The 23083-nt window shown below is 34.6% G+C and overlaps 2 protein-coding genes across 2 annotated transcripts in view; one reads left to right on the top strand and one right to left on the bottom strand.

Moving 5' to 3' along the window:
* The window catches only part of LOC134840599 (F-box/LRR-repeat protein 2-like), a 382029-nt gene that overhangs the window by 33324 nt on the left and 325622 nt on the right, over positions 1–23083 (top strand). The window lies entirely within an intron of this gene.
* Positions 1–23083, bottom strand: part of LOC134840601 (uncharacterized) — a 48325-nt gene that overhangs the window by 7610 nt on the left and 17632 nt on the right. Inside the window, exon 2 of the mRNA XM_063856525.1 lies at positions 19182–19314. Within this exon, the coding sequence (XP_063712595.1) occupies positions 19182–19314 (133 nt within the window). The remainder of the gene's footprint in view (positions 1–19181; positions 19315–23083) is intronic.

Here is a 23083-nt window from a genome sequence, read left to right as displayed (position 1 = left end):
AAGCTGAAATCTGATTAGACACGACTACAATCCAAATAAGGAAAATCAATTCTGATTGGTTAAAACCACACATTCGAGTTGAAGGTACCCCTAACTCCTAACTAAAAATCATTTTATTTTCAACTTAACTACCGTCAACTACCTGCTCTCTCAGCTCTAATTATCTTTGGTTTCTCGCCGAAGCCTAAAACTTTTCAATAGCGGACCAACTCAGCTTGACGTAGCTGAGATTTTACTTTAACTTTGATTCAACGAAGATATGATTGTATATCAGAGGGAGGGGAACAGCTTATACCTGCTTTATTGTGTATACCAAGACAATGAAGTTGAACATCTTTTATTTAAGAAGAAAAATCTTGCAAATGTCAATATAACTTCAATGGGTTTTTGGCGTGTGCCTGCAGCGAGTATTCAATGCTAGCATTACAATACAAGAACTCTAAAACGTTGTATCGCAATATTCGCAATTTTTTTACTCGTTGAGTTTGTGCAATGAGCCTTGATCTAGTCTCTATCTGTCTAAACCAGAGTCACAAGGCTCACCCAACTGCTGCTTCTTAATGTGGATCATTTTTACAAGCTGTTTTGAAAATTTGGATAATTCGATATAAAATTACATTACATAAAAAGGGGATTAATCCCGCGTAGATTAAATCGAACATTTGAAACAATCTTTGTTTGTTTAAATCAGTTTTTTGGCGGTTAATAATTTCCATTTCCTTTTTCACTCGATTAGGCTGCTTGCTGCAAGCAACATTGCCGCCCACCTTGAATGAGCCAAGTTCATTCAACAATGACTGTGAATTTGCTTAGTTTTGTGCAAGGCCGGACGCAGCGACCCCTTGCGGTATTGAAGTCGCTGTTTTGAATTCCACTCCTTCCTAGGCTGCAGAGAAGACAAGTACTCCTTGCTCCATCGCTTCCAGAAAACTTCAATGAGTTCTTCTAGGTGACCCATGTCTCGGAACTCTTTGATGAAGTCTTGGTACTGAGTGTATAAAACCACATCCGGCTTAAGTTTGCGTTCCAGACTGAAGAATGGTTTGGGTGCATTGGCTCTGCACTCGAAGGTTCCAACGTTTGTCTCGAAAGGCAAAATAACACAGTAGCAACCATCTGGCTCAGTTACAGTTGTTTTGTCGTAATGATCCTCAACAAAATCTTCTTCGTTTGATCGAGGGCTTCGGTTCGAAGGCAAGTCATCAACTGTCTCCAATCGATTTATGTCCAGATCAGACACCTGACTGACAAAGTTTGCTTGCAAAAATCTATCATCGTTGCGCCTGCTTAAAAACTGTACTGATCCACTCACAATCCAGCCAAAAATTGATTCATCCAAGCTGAGAGATCCTTCTCGTATCCGTTTACCAGTGGTGAGCTCGTTTGCCAATTCAACACCACATAGAAGATCAATCCTTCCTCTTTTGTCGAAATCTGGATCCGCCAGTGCATATCGAGATGGAAGGTTATGCTCGCGTACATCCACATCGTCTGCTGGTAGATCTGATGTGACTTGGGGCATGATGAAGAAATCTGCTCTTAATGTGTCTTCTCCAGGCAACGACAAATTTATCAAGACCTCTCGTCTCTAGTGGGGGTGCTGTTCCAACTGGTTTCACTGTTTGGTTGACTGATTTACGAGGCAATCCATTCCGTCGTACGAAGCTTTCACTGACGAAGTTCAACTGTGATCCATTGTCTATCAAGGCACGGCAAATGATTTCCTGTCTGTGTTGGTTGAACAGCGGTATCCTGCAAGTTCCAAGTAGGGCCGTTTTGTCAGGTTCCTTAGCACTAATGGCAGTACACAGGTTGTTTCCACTGGTATGACAATCGTTTACAGTATTTCTCTCAGTTGTATTCTGTTGTTCCCTGTGCTGATTGTCCACGTGAAGAAGAGAATGGTGTCTTTTTCCACACAGTTTACAATTGTGCGTGCTTGGGCATTTCGTTACCAAATGCCCTGGGCGCAAACAATTAAAGCATAGTTGTTTGGAAGTCACTTCGTCTTTCCGTGTATGTACTATCAACTTCTTGAACTCGTTACATGCAGTTACACTATGAAGTGCTCCACAAAACACACATTGCTCGTCCACAGTTGTTGCTCCATACGATTGCCTTCGGTCGATTTTACTTTGGACATCAGCATGTGCTTCAATTCGAGTCGTTGGTTTCTGTATAGTGATTGATGACTTCACTGCTTCTAGTGCCCTCGCTCGCGCACTAATGAAATCGTCAAGCTCGTGTAGTTTCTGGAGCTCTCTTCCTGGGTTGTGAAGCTGCCATTGCTTTTGGCTTTCTGGATCCAGTTTCTGCTCAATCACATGAACCAGTATTGGATCCCAGTCTTGAGTATTACAGCCTTGCACTTCTAATGCAGCCACATTTTCGCGCAAACATTCCAAAAACTTCCTGAGGCTTGTTCCATCTTCGGTTTTCAAAGTCGGGTAGTTTAACACAGCACTGAGATGCATGCTTACAATGAACCTCTTGTTGTCGAATCGGTCCATTAGAGTCCTCCTTGCGAGCTCGTAGTTCACGTCTGTTACTGCTACATTCTTGATCAGATTGTGTGCTTCTCCTCGAAGTGAAGACTTGAGGTAGTTCAACTTCTCAGCGTTTTGGAGGTTTGGGTTTCCATGTACAGCAGAATCGAACTGATCGATGAAGCTCGTCCACTCTGTATACTTCCCACTGAAGGAGGGAAGATCTATCTTTGGCAATTTGATCTGACTTGATCTTGGTGAGAACATTGTATGAAGCCCGTTCGCTTCTCCTGTCGATCCTCTGGAAGACGCTTGCTGATCTTCCAAGAAATCATTCGTCTGCTGAATGAATTCTCGTACCTCCGCTCTGAACTCACAAGCCGTTTCAAGCTCGGCTTGCAGACGTTCGTCTGGTACAACGTCCTCTATCAATCGATCCTTTTCACTGATCGATGTGAGGGTCTCTCTTATGACAGCAAGAGAAATTCGCAAGCCAGCAAGATCAGTCACTGGATTGACCGATCGGATTGAGTTTATTCGATGCCTATGCTTAGAAATGCATGTCTTGTGACCACTTCTGGAGTGAACCAGTTTCAGGTATGTTCGTCCTGACTGATCGTTTTGTCCATGTTGCGCGCTCACAACAGCTGGTTGATCGCTCTGCTCGTTCGCATTGCTCTGACCTGATTGCTCGTTCGCAACTAATCGTACATCGCCTTGCTCGTTCGCGAAGCTTCGTAGATCGTACTGGTCGTTGGTATCACTCATAGTTCGTGGTTCGTGGTTAGTGGTTAATGGTTAGTAGTTCTTGGTTCGTTGTGTCCGGGTCGACGCGGATCAATGGTTTCTCGCCGAAGCCTAAAACTTTTCAATAGCGGACCAACTCAGCTTGACGTAGCTGAGATTTTACTTTAACTTTGATTCAACGAAGATATGATTGTATATCAGAGGGAGGGGAACAGCTTATACCTGCTTTATTGTGTATACCAAGACAATGAAGTTGAACATCTTTTATTTAAGAAGAAAAATCTTGCAAATGTCAATATAACTTCAATGGGTTTTTGGCGTGTGCCTGCAGCGAGTATTCAATGCTAGCATTACAATACAAGAACTCTAAAACGTTGTATCGCAATATTCGCAATTTTTTTACTCGTTGAGTTTGTGCAATGAGCCTTGATCTAGTCTCTATCTGTCTAAACCAGAGTCACAAGGCTAACCCAACTGCTGCTTCTTAATGTGGATCATTTTTACAAGCTGTTTTGAAAATTTGGATAATTCGATATAAAATTACATTACATAAAAAGGGGATTAATCCCGCGTAGATTAAATCGAACATTTGAAACAATCTTTGTTTGTTTAAATCAGTTTTTTGGCGGTTAATAATTTCCATTTCCTTTTTCACTCGATTAGGCTGCTTGCTGCAAGCAACAATCTTGTTTTCAACTTATCTTCCGTCAACTACCTCTCTCTCAACTCTTTCTTATTTTTACTCTTGTACTCAATTTATTGCTCAAAATGATCTTCTCAGTGCAAAACAGCAACCTCATGTACTCTGTAGAATTTTCGCCTGATCTAGTACAAATTCAAGTGCGAGAAACAGTCTCTGGAGTTTTTCTGGCACGATGGATATCCCAATCCAAGTCTGGCACATGGTGGAAGTGATGCGAAGGGATTTCAACGATCATCATATGATGCAAGTTCCCATCACAGAGAACCAACTTGGAACAATGCAAATGACGGGGGAAGTTTCTGATCATGTGGGAATGAACTATCCCGAGATTCCGGACTCAAGATTTGTGGCTCAACCTGTCGACGACTTCCTCTTTCCTTGGGAGGAGGAAGGATCAGTCGAAAACCCCATCACAATAGATGAAGATGAGGGATTCTCAGAAACAATGACGCCTTCAGTTCCACAACAACCACCAGCAATGGAACCTCGTCCAGCTCTGCGTTCTATAGAGAACCTCCAGAACTCTTCTGCTGCTCGACAGCTCTTTGATTAAATGTTTTTGTAAATAAAGGTTGTTTGGTTTTGACTTCGTTTTCTGTAATTAATTTCTTCAATTTCACTTTGATTATGAGAATAGATGAGAGGTTCAAGGTAAACCATTGAAAAACAATTAGAACTTAATTAAGTACTCCGAACTCGCACACATGTTAAAAAATTTGATTAATTTTTTGCACAAAAATTCGGAAAAACACTAGAAAAACTGTACACAAGTAAAAAGATAGCTAATCGATATTGCATCTTGTACACACTTTTAGCCTTTTGTAGAAAAAATTGAAACAATTTTTGCATTTTGTCGAAAAAAAGTAAAACACTTTTCGCATTTTGACGAAAAAATTGAAACACTTTTTGCATTTTATCGAAAGAAGTAAAACACTTTTCGCATTTTGTCGAAAAAATTGAATCACTTTTTGCATTTTATCGAAAGAAGTAAAACACTTTTCGCATTTTTTCGAAAAAAGTGAAACATTTTTCGCATATGTAGTGAAAAATTGAAACACTTTTTGCATCTTGTTAAAAAAGTAAAACACTTTTCGCATCTTCTCAACAAAGTTGAAACACTTTTCGCATTATGTCAAAAAAATTGAAACATTTCTTACAACTTGTTAAAAAAAATTGAAATGTTTTTCGCAACTTTTGGAAAATCAAAACAAGTATTACATCTTTCTTACATGTTTGAAAATGTTTTGTGCAAAGGTTTCTGACAACGGTGATTTTTTTTTCGGTAATTAATGGTAATTTTGTAAACATATGAGAGAAAATAGGTGGAATATCAGAAGTTTTTTATTGAAAAATTGAAATGATCACTATTTACAAATCCATAACCATCAATAAAACAGTCAATTATTTTTAACAAATCATGTTCATATTTTGAGTTTTGTACTTTACGAACTCTTTCTAGAAAAGCTGAACCAATAGTTTGTGTGGAAGCTAGTTTCTGGTTAGAACATAAATAGTGACGTTCGAATTTTTTGCGTAACAGTCTTTTCTTTGCAACACTTGGCATTTTTTCTGCTCCTTTCCATTTCAAATTGTGATGAACAGCGCGGTCAAGTTGATTGAAAACTTCGCCAGTTGATGAAATAACATTCGAATAAAATCTGTATTTGTACAGAGTGTAAAGACAATCGATAATTTGGTATGTGAAATGAAAATTACCCAATCGTTGTAAAATTTGATCGAAAGATGAACCAATCAGAAGTATGTGGAACTTACAATTTTCCAAAGAACAGTAAGAATTGTGGGTAGAGACACAAAAGTTATTGTTTACTATATATTTTTCGTAAAAATCACTGGAAACGGAAATAAATAGCGATTTTTGACATTACTCTGAATAAAAGCTGGGAAGAGCTTGACACATAGCTGCAACCATCTGGAACAATGATTTTTGCTGAAAATTGTGGATTTATATAGGAACACTAACACCTACACAATTCCATATTTGGAAATTCCCCTCAAAAATTCCAAATATAGTTCTGTTTCCTTTTATGGATCAGTGAATGACTCATATTGCTTACTTTCAATTTCGTTTAATCTCAAATTCATTTCTCTCATTTCTCTTCATCTGATCAGTGTGTTCTTCAAAAATGTACTCAAGAAAAAACACAAGTCCCAATTACATTGAATTCTCAAAAAATCAAAGAAGAATTGGGAGATTTGCTTGGTCCCAAAAATCCTACAGAGGGAAAATTTATTTTGAACCCTGCTTTCAACTATTCAAGAAAAATGAGTTGGGACAACTCGAAAAAAGACAGCAAGTCTATCTTGGTGAAAAAGAAGGAGAAGGAATCTCAGCAATTAGAAATACTGTTATTCACGATGCTGAAAACCTTGGACTCGTTCCTATATTGGAACTCACTTCTGACAAAGAGTCAACTATGGATCAGGAGCTTGCGAACTGCAACAAAGTGTATGACATAGCAACATACAAAAGAAGACAAGTTTGTGTCACGATCAAGAAGTACAATATTAACAAACCTCCCTACATTCAGATTCGACTGTTCACCGCAAAAAAGAATGAAGCAATGAAACAAGTTGCCTATGTCAACTATACTTTGAACGAATTCAAATAACTGACCCAAATTTTGGAAGACTGTATGTTTGTTGAGAACTGTAATGTACAATAATTTGTGTTGTTTATGTTTTTGTCTTGTAATTTAACTATTTATCCTCAAAATCATTTTTCATTTAGTATTGGTGTTGAACAGTATGAGTTGGAATATTGAATTTTCAAGAAATTTACTCTTAAAACTTCACAATAAATTAGGACTTTTTCATATTGTTCTAGAAGAAAAGTCCCAAAAAATTTCACTAACAATTATAGAATCACAAAACTTACCAAACTTGCAGAATTTGGACGTAGACTCCCAAATATCTCATTTTGAGTGGATTCTGCATAATGGTAGAAGAAAAATTCACATAGGATACAGATCAGATACCAAAAAAATAGAACTTGTACAATATCGTAGAAATGGAAATCAATGGAAAAATAATCAATCTTTACAACTACAAAGAGAAGAATATGATAAATTAATTGATATGCTTCCTTCATTACTAGGTTATGTAGAGACCTTCAAAAAATCTTGTATCATTATTGACGAATGCACTGTAGAAAATGAACGTACAGAAATTGATTGAAATTCTAAGAGTTTTTGAGATTATTAGGCAAGATTTCTCATCAAATACAAAAAGAAAAAATTTATTTCTTTGTACCTGTATTGTTTTGGACCCGGACATAAATTTAAAAGAAATGGACCAAAAATTTCCTTTTGGAGGACTAATTGGACACGGAAATTCCTGTATGGATTACTTTTTTGCAAATTCCAAAATTTTTAGACTACATGCAATTCTACATGACTCTTCTGGATCTACTACAAAAAAAGGTCCTGGGTATTGTTATGTTGCATCTAGTCTCCCCAGTTCAAGCTTTCTTGGTCACGTGACTGGATTATTTTTCTGTTTATATGTTAAAATATTTGCTTCATCAGTATATGCCTTGTTTGATTATTAATCATTTTTTACAAAAAACTCCAGAGAAATCAGTTAACAGAATGAGTCTAGTTGTTTTGGATATTGAATGTATCGAAAGCAATATAGTGAAAGAATTAGGAGTTTATAAGGTTGGACAAACAGAAGGATATTCCTTTCTTCCTCCCAAAAAATTCAAACCAACATCCCAATCTTTTTGGTGTACACAGCATCTTCATGGAATCAATTGGAGCAGTGGTTACGAAAAATATACTGAACTTGAAAAAATATTGAAAAATCTAGAAGCCACAGACACGGAATTTTTTGCACAAAGTTATGAAAAATGTAAGATTCTATCAGAATTTTTGGGAACAAAGATTATTAATTTGGATGACTACGCTTGCCCTAAAGTTCAGTTTTTGATATTCAAAGATGAAGAATATGATTGGAGGTGTAGCAACTACCCATTTCGTCATGCAAAAACTCTTCACTGTGCAGAAAGAAAAGCATTTGCATACGGAACATGGACTCGATGTTTTTTTAACAAATTGTAAATTATATTATTCTTAATGTACTACTATTTTCAAACTTAAATTAAATTTCATTGTCAATTTTCTCTTTTTAGAGTTAAGATGGTCGATCAATGTGACAAGCCCGTAAATTTATGAAATTTTGTTTTTGATGAAGAAAATTATGAACGAAAATCATTGAAATTGTTTAGAAGTACATGTAATAGATCTCTTTTAGTTTTTTTGTGCCAATTTTTTGTTATAGTTTTGATGCTAGTATGTGCAATCGTTCGAATTATGTTATCCACAACATGTGAAGAAACAACAATTTGGGTAGCTATTTTATCAAGTACAGTCGGTTATATTCTACCTTCTCCAAAGCTATGAATAAAATAATATCTACCAAAGAACGAATTTTTATTTCCCTAGTTGGACCAAGTGGATCTGGAAAATCGCATCTTATTTTTGATTGGTTGAAAATCGGTACTTTTCAACCAGCATTCGACAAAATTTTTTATTTTTATCAACATTATCAACCTCTTTATAGTCAAATGCAAAGAAAAAACCTTAAATTTATCCAAGGAGTAGATTTTGACTTGATTGAAAATCTCCCCAATAATGGAACTAAGTATTTGCTTATATTTGATGATTCTTGTGAAGAAATTTCAAACTCCAAACAATTTGTAAAAATTGCTACTGCGGGGAGACACAGGGGTCTGAATACAATATACATCAAACACAATTTATTTCATAAAGGCAAATTAGGACGAGATGTAGAGTTACAAAATACACACATAGTCTTGTTCAAGTCGCCGAGGGATGTTTTACAAATCAATACATTAAGTCAACAACTAGGTCTAGGATCTCAATTGAAAGAGTGGTATCAAGATGCAACATCCGTTCCTTATGGTCATTTACTTATTGATTTAACCCCAAAAACAGTTGATTCACTTAGGTATTGCACTAATAGTGGCTCAGTTCCAACAAAATTTTACTTACCAGCAGGAATAGAGACAAAGTTTTTGGACGATGAGTACACAATACGTCTCTATTCTCCCAATATTTCAAAAATTTTCCCTAGGGCTTCGAAAACAATTCATTCTCAATTGCCCAAAAGATTTCATTCAGTTTCTGATCGAGTGTTTAGTAAACCTATTAAGAGGAGAGCTTCGAGATCTTCGGAAAGAAGACGTAGTAAAATATTGAAAAAAAATTTCAGAACTAACACAAAAAAGAACTCCTCTACACAAAAGAAGAATTATTTTAAGTTCAACTAAAGGGTTACAATTGATATCTATCATCACCCCTTTTGTCATTAAACGATTGACATAGCATGGAAAAGTTTGTTTTAATTCCGTACTCAACTTATCAATCACAAAGTACACTTCCAAGAAAACAAAAATTGGAACAAAAGCAAGAAAAAGAGGAGATTGTACCAAAAAATTTTGATTCTGTTTACAGTTCTGTAAATGCGAGGTTGAAAACGAGCAACAATAAGCATATTATTGATTTAATTTTGAATTCTCCTAGAATTAAACTCAGCCAGTCAGACAAAATTATATTAGATAATCGAGATACAAAAGAATATATTGTAGACTTTGTGTGTGCACTAAAGCAAAAAAATACTGATTTTCCAGATATTTACTTTACTATTTTGGAAGCAACACATATTCCTCCTAAACTTGTTATTAACAAGAATGCCAAAGCAAAAGATAGAGGAACTTGGATCCCTTTCAAAATCTGAAAAGGTAAGACTAAACAGATTGTATTCTAGGGACAGAGCTGCGTACGGTTCTATTCAAAACTTGAGTAAAGCGAGTGGTTTATCAAAAAAGAAAGTAGAAAATTTTTTACAAACCAAGACATCGTACACAAAATTTGGTCCACCAATCAGGTCTTTCCGAAGACTTCAAGCGTTTTCTAAAAATATCATTGAAATCTGGTGTATGGACTTAGCTTTTGTAGACAAGTTAGCTTGTCAAAACAATGGAGTCAAGTATTTATTAGTGCTGTAGATATTTTTTCGAGATTTGTCAGAGTTCAAACAATGAAAACAAAGTATGCCAAAGACACTTTACAAGCTTTTAGAAAAATGATTTCTCGAAAAAACACTCCTGAAAAACTTTGGGTTGATAAAGGAACAGAATATGGGGTAACTTTTAAAAAGTTTTGCAAGGAGAAAGACATTGAAGTTTACTCAACAATGAGTGAAACCAAAGCTGCATTTGCAGAGAGAGCAATTCAATCTTTAAAACATATAATATATCGTTACATTGAAGATCATGGTGAAAAATTTATCCCCAAATTGCAGCAATTTGTTTCTACATTGAACTGCCGCAAAAATCGATCAATTGGAAAATCTCCCAGAGATGTGAAAAACAGTGATTTTTTATCAATATTGTATAACAAATCATTCAAGAAATATACTAAACCAAAAGTCAATTTTGGCAATAGAGTTAGAATTTCGAAAAATGATATTCCGTTCAAGAAAGGATACAAGCCACAGTTTACAGATGAAATTTCGGCAATATCTACAAAAAAACCTCCAACATACATCATCAAAGATCTCGAAAAAGAAGAAATTCTGGGAAAACTTTATGAAAAAGAGCTGAGAAAATGTTCAGATTAGTGGTGAGTCATTTTTTAAATTGAGTTTCTATTGATCAGTTGTCATGGATTCTTTTACTATTGAGCTAGTTTCTAATGCTTCTTTTAATTTTTATCCGAATAACAGTCTTAGTTCCTTTACAAATTTATACCGGAAAAAATACATCTAAAAGGAGAATGGGAGGCTGCTATTTCAGAAATATCGTACCCTTCTTTGTACCAAAACGTTACAGAGGGAAAGTTTACTTTCGTAGATGGACGAGAAAGTCCTGAGGAAAAAAGAAAAATTCAACCGATGCATGTTGAACCTGGATTGTATCCAAGTATTGTTGATATAGTTGTAGCCATGAATGACAAAGTTCGAAAACGTATAGGCGCACAAAAATATGAATATAACGGAATTTATGTATTATTAGATAAGACTACACAAAAAGTTGCCATTCATTTACCTGAGGATCAATCAGTGTTTATAATTCAAAGTGCTGATTTGAGTCACATTTTTGGTTGTGATTTCGAACAAAATCAGACAGGTTTTATAATGAAAGGAAAAGGACCACATTATCCTCAGTATTCTTACGACATTATAAGAATACATTCCATAATGATTTATAGTGATATTATAGAATATAATATAGTAGGCGATACAAAAACTCCATTACTGCGTTGTATTCCTTTCATTTCCAAAGTAAAAAATGGAGACATAATATCTACAGGACAGTACATGAATTATCAATCCTTCACAAATCTACAATTTAAAAAATTATTAAAAAACTCTTTCCACAGCATAAAAATAGAACTAAGGGATACTACAGGTGAAAAAATTCCTTTTGTGTCCGTAGGAATTACACGAGTTGTCCTCTTGTTTCGCAAGATTTCGGATAATCATTTTTGATTTATACTTCATACGAAAAGGTTGCTCAAAGTTCAGCTAATTTTCCTATTTTTCGTGGAAATGCAAGGCAGCGTGGAAAAGGTTTTGGTGCTCTTGCACAAACTCTTGGGAGAACTGCAATTTTCTTCATTAAAAAATATATAGTCCTAGCTGCAAAAAGAATCGGAGCAGATTTGTTTGAAATTGCCGCTCCAGAGATTGGAGAAGTTGTCAGTGGACGAAAAAAACTCAAAACGTTTGCAAAAGATGTTGGAACAAAAACAGTTCGAAAACAACTGGGAGGTGGAAAAAAGAAATCCAAGCGTAGAACAAGAAGAACCATTTCTCGAAAGAGTAGTTCAAAAATCAGTCGCTCTCGCAAAGACATTTTTGACAAGATAAAATGAGTGTAAATCAAAGTAGTCATTTTCGGTACGGAGCGTTTACAAATTCTTCTTTGGAGATTTTTGATAAAGTCCCAGTTTTGGAAACAATTATGTCATCTTACACACAAGAAGTATTCCCCAGTACTTCTCTGGATGAAAGCAGTATTGAGTTTGAATTTGAAACTGATCGTAATCTCTACTTGGATATGCGTGATACCCATCTTAGCTTAAAGCTTCAACTATACAAAGGAAGATTGTTTGATGCTTTCAAAAAAGAAAAATCAGAGCATAAAGCAAAATCGGAGGAAGATTCAGATGAGGAACCACAAACTTACTTAACTTATGTAAAGAATCTACTACATTCTCTATTCTCCAACTGTGAATTTTATTTTAACAATACAATGGTTTACAATGCCAATGGATTTTATCCTCATAAGGCACAGATATCGAACGAATTCAACTCGTCAGCAGTGAGTAATAAAGGAATTCTTGCTTGTCATGGATACAGTTTTGAAGAAAATCCTGATGCATTTGATATATATCCATTCACTGATAGAGCAAATTCCTTGGGAACAGGGATAACTTTTTCACTCTATGGGAGGCTCGCCATTGATTTGTTTACTTGCGAAAAACTGTTGCTACCAAATACCAAAGTTCGAATTAAACTTATTCGAGCTAGACCTAATTTTTACATATTATGTGATAATCCAAATGTCAGTCTGAAAATAGTTGATTGTTCACTGTTTACAAGGAATTTTAGTAGCTGAACCTAATCATCAATATTTGCAATGGAATCTGGAAAGGGAACCTGCTCATTACAATTACATGGAAACTATAGCAAGAACCTTTATCATTCCATCTCGTCAAAACCAGTTTATTCAGGAAAATGTTTTTAATAATGCCCCAATCAGAAGGATAGCTGTTGCAATGAATACAAATTCGGCTGTTGCGGGATCTTTTCATGAAAATCCTTTCAATTATCAACAATTTCATTTGAGAGAGCTTAGAATTTTTCGGGGTGGAAGAGCAATTATTTCATTAGATACAACTTCTCCTTGTCGACCCTATGTTGCAACAATGAAAGCAATGCAGTTTAACGAAGATTTTCCAGCTCGTCCTATGGAAGATTTTCAAAATCACTATATTCTAGTTTTCGACTTGACTTCACTACAGGATGCCGCTGAACACTTGCATTATCCAGAACTTAGTGGAGAAAGCTTGAGATTAGAAATGTTTTTCCAATTTCCCTTGGAGCAAGTAACGGAAGTGATAGTCTTGGGAGAAAGTCTATCAAATATTCAAGTTGACAAATTCGGAACAGTCGCTAAAAATGTTTAATTTTTTTGAGTTTTCAGGTTCCTATAAAAATATTGTAACTTTTTTGGGACTTTTCTTTGTTATTATCTCTGTACTATCTATATTGTTTTTCTTCAGACCTAAAGCTCCAGAAAAAATAGAGAAGGAATGCTGTTTAGCTGAAAACCCGAGATACTTCTTCAACCTAGACTGTAAAACAGTATTCAATAAACTTTGCCCACAATATAAGGCTTGTGTATGGGACTTAGTTGATTCAATTCCTAAATGTGTGTAAGTCATTATTCTTCCTTTTTTTAAAACCTAAAGTACACTATCAAACTATCAATTTCATTTTTAGCTGTAAATCAGCCTACAATTGCAAAGATGGATAACATTTCACTTTTGCAAATTATTGAAAGAATTCCAGAGCTCAGGTTCAAGTACATGGGATCATACCCTTCTGATACAGTACCTCAACTAACAAAATACTCTTTTGCAATTATTAACTCAGCCCCAAGCAATGATAGAGGAGAACACTAGATTATGATTGCTCGAATGAAGAAAAGCTACTACTTAGCAGATTCTTTGGGAAGAAAGAGATCAACTTACCCCTTTTTGACGAAAAAGTTTCGACGAATGGTTCCTCGAAAGCTACAAAAGACTGATAATTTGTGTGGTTTTTACGCAATTTATTCAGCGTTTCTCCTTTTTAAATTCTTCCAAAAGAACTTGAATAATGTTCATGATGTGTATGTTTTGAATTTTATCAGTAATTTCATGTAAAAGTGCATTTTTTTTTGTAAGTGTAAATTTTTGCAGTAATTTTACTATACGATGTAGTGAATTGTTTGATTATTTATGTAATTTAACTTTTTAAATTCCTTAGATTTTTTACGAAAAGCATCTTAGCAACTGACCTTTTGATGAAATACGGAGAATGATGATGGAATATGGATGTTGTAGTCCCCCAATTGAAAGATTTAACGATAGAGTAGATAAATTTACGAAAATTGTAACCAATTTCTAGTAAATTGTAAAATTTTCTTAAAAGTTTACTCTAAGAAAGATGGAAAAATTATTACACAAAAATATCAGAACCAAAAAAATATGATACTATGTTTTTCTCAGTGTAAACTTTTACCGTGGCAGAGCAATTGATAAATTTGGATGATAATTTTTTGGAAAATTTGGAAATTTCAAAGAATTATTTAAAGATTAAAGACAAAGTGATAAAAGAGAACTGAAATGAATCGTAGCAAGAAACATTACAGAATAAATAAACCAGTTGAGGTAAAAATAAGTGAGATAATTATGTGAAAAAAGATAAAATTAGTCATAAAATTAACAAGTGTAATGAACCTGTCATCCGTTCTCCAGATAACCTGCGGAAAAAATATTAAGTAGGATATAAAAGTAATCAACCGTGAGGAGCTGTCAAGATTCCCCTGATATCCCGTGGAGCGGAATAACTAACCTGTCAAAGATAATCCCCTCTTGACAATTTTCCCCAGATAACCTGAGGGAAAATAAATAACATGAAATAAGAATTTAAGATTCTTTCGAGAAAAAAAATATTCCGTGATATATTAGTTTATGATCCCATACTCTAAATCGAAACTTAATTTTCGTCGAAACTTACCATCTGAAACTTACCATCCAAAAATTTTTTTTCAATTTTTAATAAAAAAAATGTTTTTTCAAGATAAAATGTATTTGCAAGCAAAACTTAAAAAGAAAAAAATTTAAAAAAATTTTCTGAAACTTTACCTTCTGAAACTTACCATACCGATTTTTTGTAAGACATGATAGTCCTTACATATCACAAATCGTAGAAGTTAGCTAAGAAACGCAAGTATCGGCAAAATTGAGCTCAAAAAATTCGGGCGCCAAAAATTTTTCTGAAACTTACCATCTGAAACCTACCATCTTAATACATGGGAAACCTATTCCCTACCTTAATACATTGGAAATCTATTCCCTATCTTAAAACATAGCTTTGGAGACCGGATACTCTATTCCCTATCTTAATACATGGGGGTCTCCAACCACCCCCCCTGATCAGCTCACTCATATACTACTCACGAGTCTTTGTTGGCTTTCTAACTTTTGAAGGTGTAAGTTATTAGCTGTGCCATTGAGGACGATTATACTAAATTAAAATTTTGGTTGAGTATATATTGAGCAGTGTAGATGTGTTAAAATGACATCTGAGATGATAGATTTTCGAGCAAGGTTTGGCTGCTCTTTTCAAAATTTTATTGATGTGTGTTTTGAAGTTTAACTTTTCATCTATTATTATACCTAAGTATTTATATGATCTTTTGTTAGAGAAGTTCTTCCTGTTAAATTCTAATGTGGCTGTTTTATCCTTGTTTATGGTAGGCAAAAACCAAAATTCAACATTGCTTGTATCAGGGTTTAAATGCTGCCGATTTCCTGTTTAGTTTTGTATACAATGCACAGTCATCGACAAACAGTACAGCCTTATTATGCCTACAGACGTTTGGCAATTCGTTTATACACAGCAAAAACAACGAAGGACCCAGGACTGAGCCTTGTGGTACAGCGCAGAAGATTACGTTAGTTAAAACAATTCGTTATCAGAAACTAAAACAATGTTTACCTTTTTCAAGATATCACCTCAAAAGATTAACATTTTTACATCGTAAACCGTATAGTTTGCAATTTCCCTTATAATTTCGTGATCACCTGTGACGAACGCTTTTGCAAGATCTGTTAGCGTACACACGGAGCTAAAACTATCCTATAAGTTCTGCCCTATTCGTTCAGTGAGTTCTAATATAGCATCAATTGTGCTTTCTTTGTTCGGAATCCGTACTGACATGATGTTGATACATCTTGTTTATTCAGAAAACTTCTCAAGCAATTAATAATCAACTTTTCGAAAACTCCCTCTATAAGTGGTTGATTAGATATAGGTCTGAACTGACCACAATCTGACAATATGCCACTTTTATTATGAATTGGTTGAACTTCAGCAATCTTAAAAAATGAAGGATAATATGACAACTCTACACATTGATCAAAAAGGACCTCAATAGCTCATATATAACCAGACTAATTCTTTGATTAGGTTCTTTTTTTGGTTGTAACTATATAAGTTTTTTATTTCAGGCTTTTATTTACTTCATAAACTGTTTGGGGTGAAATGCTTTCAAAAAAATTGTATATTCATTCTCTAGAGCGTTTAAAAGTGTTTTGGTGTTGTATTTTTTTCGATTAGCTTCCAACCAATTTTAATCAAAAATTCGTAAACTTTTCTGCATTCAAGATGCTTTGTTTGAACTCACCTGTTCACCTTTTTTTTCTGATCCCACCTATGACTTTATACGAACTTTTATGGCTCTTGCTGTTAAGTCTATTCTCAAAGACAAATTTTTTTTATTTTTGATACAAGCTTTTCAGTTTTTATCCCGTTGTAGCTGGAATTTATCAAGATTACAATCGCTCTTGTTGTTCAAACAAATGTTGCACAGGTTATTCTTTTAAAGACTCTCAGTCATGAATTTAGCTGTTATCCAACTTTTCCATTTTTTATTGGATGGGAGCTTACGATTTAATTCCTCCCATTAGATTGGAAGGCTATTGAGACCAGTGTAAAGCAGTCATTCACTTCTTCAGTATCATTTTTGCACTTTTTTTTCAGTGGTCTGCCACAGCACAAAATTGAACTTCAACAAAGTCTGATGGTTACCCAAAACACTTCAGATATCTCAAATTTAAAAACCTTTAATTTCAAGCGAAGTTTTGTCTTCATTTTGAACTGGTGCTTCAATTTCTACCGCCTCGGGATCCAATATAGAGTTGTATTGGACCATGACTGCTCAATAAAAAATGTTGAATGGTTGATTTTCGTTATTCTAATACTTTCAAATTCCAATAAAATTAACCCAAACAGTAGTTGGCTGATTTCAAGATTTATAGAGTCACTTCTCGACTACACATCAACATTCATGCTCCACATACAGTGTGCATATCTCCAGGCTGCATTTTCAACTCGAACAGATAAGCCGGTAATTGATCAAGAAATTTAAAATTGTTCAATTTAAGTACTTTATTGACAATAGTTAGAAAATTCTTCTCTCCGCTGTTTTTGCATCAAACAGTCAAAATTTGCATTTCGTCTAAAGTGAGTTGTTTAATATAAAATCAAACAGCTTCGCGTATGTAGGAGGCAACAGCAACACCGCATCTGTTCCGATTCACCGTTTCTAACGCAATTTGAAAATACCAATACCCATATAATCTTTCAGCCATATTCCAGTAAGAGCAGAAATTTGCGGCTTATCAGTTTTAGTTTCAAGAAAAAACTCTAAGGTTTCATGATTTTGCGTTAAGAAGCGAATGTACCTTTTTGTAATTTCAACCAGCTTTGTTTTTCGTCGAAGTCATTTGATTAATAGGCTGCTGAGATTCGCCAATTGATTCGGGTAATATTTTTTCCTACTTAAGTAACTTTTGTTGATAATTTGAAAATTCATTTAATTCGTTTTTTATTTTGTTCAACCATAATTGCTCAATATCGCATTTATGGGTCGTGACCTAGCTCAGACACTTTTCAATCTGGTTGCTGAAAATTGCAACCAGGAAAGAATATTTACTTTCGGACGAGCTTAATTGTTGAAAATCGCAACTGCACTCAAAAATGCTAATTGAAAAAATCAACAAAAAAAGAAAACTAAGAAATGAGGTATCCGTCTTTTAGGAACTATGCGTCACTTGCAATTATTTTTTATTCTTATTTTTAGAAAAACAAAAAGAAAGAAAATTTTTTAAAAAAATTAAAAGAAAAAAGACAAGGAACTTAGAAAGTAGTTGCTGAGAATCTCAACTAGTCCCAACTTTGAGCATTCTTCACCCTTTTTGCCTTTTTTCTTGATTTTTTTTTCGTTTTTAAGACCATTCAATTGTTATTAAACCGAAGTTTAGCACCGTGTTTTTTTGCCGTGTTTTCGTATGTTCCTTATTTCAAACCATATGGAACAAAAAAGAAGAAGAACTCGTTGGCTTCTAAGCGAACGGTTGAAATTGAATTTGTCAATGGTTAAGGAAATTTTGCTCATTGACAGTTTTTTGGTGCGCGTTACCCCCTCAAATTTTAGCATATATTGGCATCCAAGACACCTTTTGAAAATTTTAGGGTCATTCTGCCCAAAAACGATATCTCAAAATATTACGAAGGGGGACTCTTTGGGTCGTCAAGGGTCGAATCCTTGAGGAATGGGGGAACTAAATCCTCTAGTGTACACGCACCAAACAGAGAGGAAAAGTTCGACCTCGTAATGTGGAATTTGAAATTTAATTCTTCTATATAACACATAAGTAACAGCTATAGACGAAACACACGAACATCATGAAAACTCCTTTCAAAACATGTTCAAAAATGCTTTAACAATGATAATTATTGTCAAAAAGTTCTTCTATCTTAAATTTTAGGCTCTATATCTCTAAAGTAGCTGCAGAGAAAATGACAACTAGCAACAAAATTATTCATTCACTTTAGAAAGCGCATTAAAGGAAATTAAAAACAAGTGCTAGGCTTGATAACCATGGGCGGATTTAAGGGGGGCTCCTCCCTCAGAGATTCGACCCCCTGCCGACCCAAGGGGTCCACTTTTGATACTTTTTAAGAAATCCATTTTGGCTGACCGACTCTAAAATTTTTTTTTACTTATCTCGGATCTACTTAACAATCCCCCCCTATGGTACCTACTTAAGAATCTCCACCCCTATAAATAAATACAGTAAATTACCACTGAGCTTTTTTTTTTGAGATTTCTAATTTTGCTGAACTCTGATTGGTCGAAAAATCGACCATTTTGATCTACTTGACAATCTCCCCCCTTTTAAGTAGATCCCGAATTCTGATTTGATTTGATTTGAGCTTAGTAACGAATCTCCCCCTTTTGTAAAAATAGACGTAAATAGTTAAAGAGATCCAAATGATGTAAGCCAGTGAATTAATTTGTTTTTTTTTTTTCATAATTTGACTATTTTGCCTTTGTTTGGCACTAGCTGTTAAATGTATACCTGTCTCGACACCGTCATCCAAACTCATGTCCGTCCCCGACCTAGAGGTGAATCTGGTGTCCGTCAGTTTCATAGCCACCAAACACCGGTTGAACTCAATTCTCCCCTTTTGGAAGTGTTTGTCGACGAAGCCCTTTAACATTCAAAATAACCAAACCGGTGACCGCTCGACTAGCATTAATCTCGACTAGCATAAAAATTTGAAAACATTAAAATAAATCGACTAGCAGAACTTTGATAGCTTTATTTCTCAGAATTAAAAAGCGACAAATGGAATCCTTTCAAACTATGGTAAAGGATTCAAAAGATTAGTTTCTGGTGTACTACGTGCTTTTCTGATAAATAGAAAAATGGGAAATTAAGCAATATCAACATAGGCAAATGAATTTCCATATCACATAAATTGTAACCCGCTGTAGAGTTTCAGGGATATTAATCGATTGTAATGGATTTCTAGCGATAAAAAATTGGACAAAATAATCGATCATAGATGACAATTTCATAACTTAAATCCATTTTAATGGATTGTATTCGTTTTTTTTTTCATATTAAAATAATCTATTATAATCCATTTTTTCTATTATAATCGATTTTTTCTCAACCAAATTTCAAGAAAACTATGACAAAGTAAAGATAAATTTTGAACTACAAATGAAATGAAAAAAAATGTGTTTTTTTTTCTGTCTGTTTCTTTTTGTTGTACTTCTGTTTACCCCTCTCCCCTTTCAGTTTACAGTTGAACCCCCACCCCCCAACTTCTTTACATTTGCAAATTGAACGGGGGGTGTGACTACTCAGAGTCAACTCCACCTCTTTACTCTCCCCACTCTCTCTTAATCTAACTTCTACCTATTTCCATTATTATCCATGAAAAAAGCAGTGCGGGGATTAGTCATACCCCGACTCAGAGGCGGATTTAGAGAGGGAGCGGGGGGCGTACGCTCCCCCTCCCCCTCAAGTACTCGACCCTCTGCTTTCCTGAAAATCCGCCTCCCCCTCGAGAAAATCCTAGATCCGTCCTGCCCCCTAAATCCTAGATCCGACCTGTAATGCCTTGAATCGAACCCCCCTTCCCCAGATAGACCAAGTTGATTTCTTCCACCCTAGAACATTTTAGTCAAATTAAATTTGCTAAGCGCTGCATTTAAAATGCTCGATTCTGATTGGCTGAAATTTCCCATTTCGCAACCAAATTAACGTTCAGGGGGGATGTTTATTTGGTCCAAACTGTGATTGATAAATGGTTTTTGGGATCTCTTTAACTATCTCCCCTCTTTTTGCAAAAGGGGGAGATTCGCTACTATATACAAAATTCGCATTTGCTTAACCGTTAAACTATTTCATTAGGGGTGAGAATTCGTTACTATGTACTGAAGCGGGTAAGTAGTTGAAGAGATCCGTTTTTGGTGTATAATGATTTGGTCTTTGTTTTACGGAGATAGTTGGCAACGAATTATTTGTTACGCATATGTGAATTCTGTACATAGTAACAATCTCTTCCTTCCAGATAGTTAACAAGATACAATGATAGTAATTTTGACAATATTTGGATTTTGTGTTAAGATTTTTATGCTAGCCGATACAATTTTCGTTTTAAAAACTTTTATGCTAAGCAAGTTTTGTGCTAGTCGATCTCGTACCGAGCAAATTGTTTGCTTCTGACCTGAAATACTTCATATCTAATCTAATTTCTGGTCAGAAACCTTTGTGAAATGCTTAAATAAAGCATGGATTTTCTTAAAATTCTCTTTTTCTCATCGTAATTTGATCAGAAATTAGCAAAATACAGGCAATTTTTATTTTAAAAAACTTCTCTTGATGGGGCTCGAACCCTTGACGGGGGAGGCTAACAACTATACTACAGTCTTTGATGCTCGGATATAGTTTTTGCAAAATAACACTTGTTATAACTCGGAGACCCACATTTTTTAATTTAGAACATCTAAGGAGTAGAACATCCAGTCTTTAGGCTATCTATTAACATAGGGTATAGATTCTACAATGTTTTAGGATTGGTAAAATTTCACGGTTTGTGTGATGGTAAGAGAATGGTAAGAAAAACGGTAACTTTTTTGATTTTGTGTACAAATGTCAAGTTTGTTTTGCAAAAAAATTGGCGCGCGTTATCTACCTGAAAAATATCACTGGTTAATTACGCGTTGTTTGTAGAATGATGGTTTTGTAATTAATTTTTTTGGTTCATGATAAGTCAGTGGTAAGAGTTTTTGGGGAAAAATTAAGATTTTTTATGAAAAAAATGAATATTTTTTAAAATAAAAACCTTCAAAACACGTTACGACTTGATATAAATTGACATATTAAACATTTAGTAAGTTTACTGCATTATTTTACTTTTAGAAAAAAAACTACACATTTGACATAAAATTATTTATAAAACTCAACACATGCACATCATGAATAATGTTCAAGTTTCTCTGGTAGAATTCAAAAAGAAGAAATGCTGAATAAATTAAAATTAAAATGGAATCCGAACAAATTATAATTTTTAATGTAGTTTTCTGGGAACCAATCGCCAATAATTTTTTGTTGGAGAGGAATAAGTTGTTCTGTTTCGACTCAAAGAATCAGCAACATAGTAAGTTTTGTCCAATCGAGCTATCAAGATCCAGTGTTACCCTCTATCATTGCTTGGAGCTGAGTTGACGATTGCAAAAGAATATTTTGTTAGTTGATGTACTTTATCAGAGGGGTAAGATCCCATGTACTTGAATCTGAGTTCAGTAATTTTTTCAATAATTTGCAGAAAAGAACTATTATCCACCTTTGCAATTGTTAGCTGATTTACATCTTAAAGCAAAGAAAGGGATTCTTTGATTGTGTACTTAAGAATAAAAAACTAAGATTAATGACTTACACTCAATTAGGTATTGAATCAACAAAGTCCCATACACAAACCTTATGAACTGGACAAGGGTTCTTGAACACTGTTTTACAGTCTACGTTGTAGTAACTTCTCGGGTTATCAATTAGACAGCAATCATTGTCTACTTTTTCTGGAGATTTAGGTCTGAAAAAAAATAGATAGTATAGAGACAATAACAATTAAAATTCCCAAAAAAATTACTGTATTTTTATAGGAACCTGAAAAATCGAAAAATTCAGCATTTGAACTTTTGATAGTCTTTCTCCCTAGACTATCACTTCGGTTACTTGCTCCAAGGAAAACTGAAATAATATTTCTAATCTCAAGCTTTCTTCATTAAGTTCTGGATAATGCAACATTTCATCTGCATCCTGTAGTGAAGTTAAGTCAAAACCAAGATTAAAGCAATTTTGAAATTTTTCCATAAGAGAAGCTGGGAAATCTTCATTAAGCCGCATTGCTTTCATTGTTGTATTATAAGGGGACAAGGAGAAGTTTTATGTAAAAACAATTGCTACCTTTCCCAAATAATTCTGAATTCTTTCAAAAGGAATTCGGCAACAGCTGAATTTTGACTCATTGCAACAGCTATTCTTCTTAAAGAAGCGTTAACGAAAAAATTTTCTTGATGAATTGGGTTTGACGAGGTGGAATGATAAAGGTTCTTGGTATGGTTTCCATGTTATTGTTTTGAGCAGATTGTTTTTACTAATTCCATTGAAAGTATTGATGATTAGGTTCAGCAACTAAAATTCGTCTAGTAAGCAGCGAAAAATTATTAATTTTCAGACCAACCTTTAGATTATCAGAAAGAATATAAAAATTAGGTCTAGCTCGAATTATTTCAATTGAAGCTTTGGTGTTTGGCAGCAAAAATTTTTCGTACACAAATAAAAAATTTATCCCAGCTACCAAGGAGTTTGCTCTATCAGTGATTGGAAGCATATCAAATGCATCAGGAAATTCTTCAAAGCTGTATCCATGGCAAGCAAATGTTCCTTTTTTACTCACTGCCCAC

The sequence above is a fragment of the Symsagittifera roscoffensis genome, chromosome 2 (assembly GCF_963678635.1).
Source record: "Symsagittifera roscoffensis chromosome 2, txSymRosc1.1, whole genome shotgun sequence".
In the NCBI taxonomy this organism is placed as follows: Eukaryota; Metazoa; Xenacoelomorpha; order Acoela; family Convolutidae; genus Symsagittifera; species Symsagittifera roscoffensis.
This window is presented reverse-complemented; position numbering and strand designations above follow the sequence as displayed.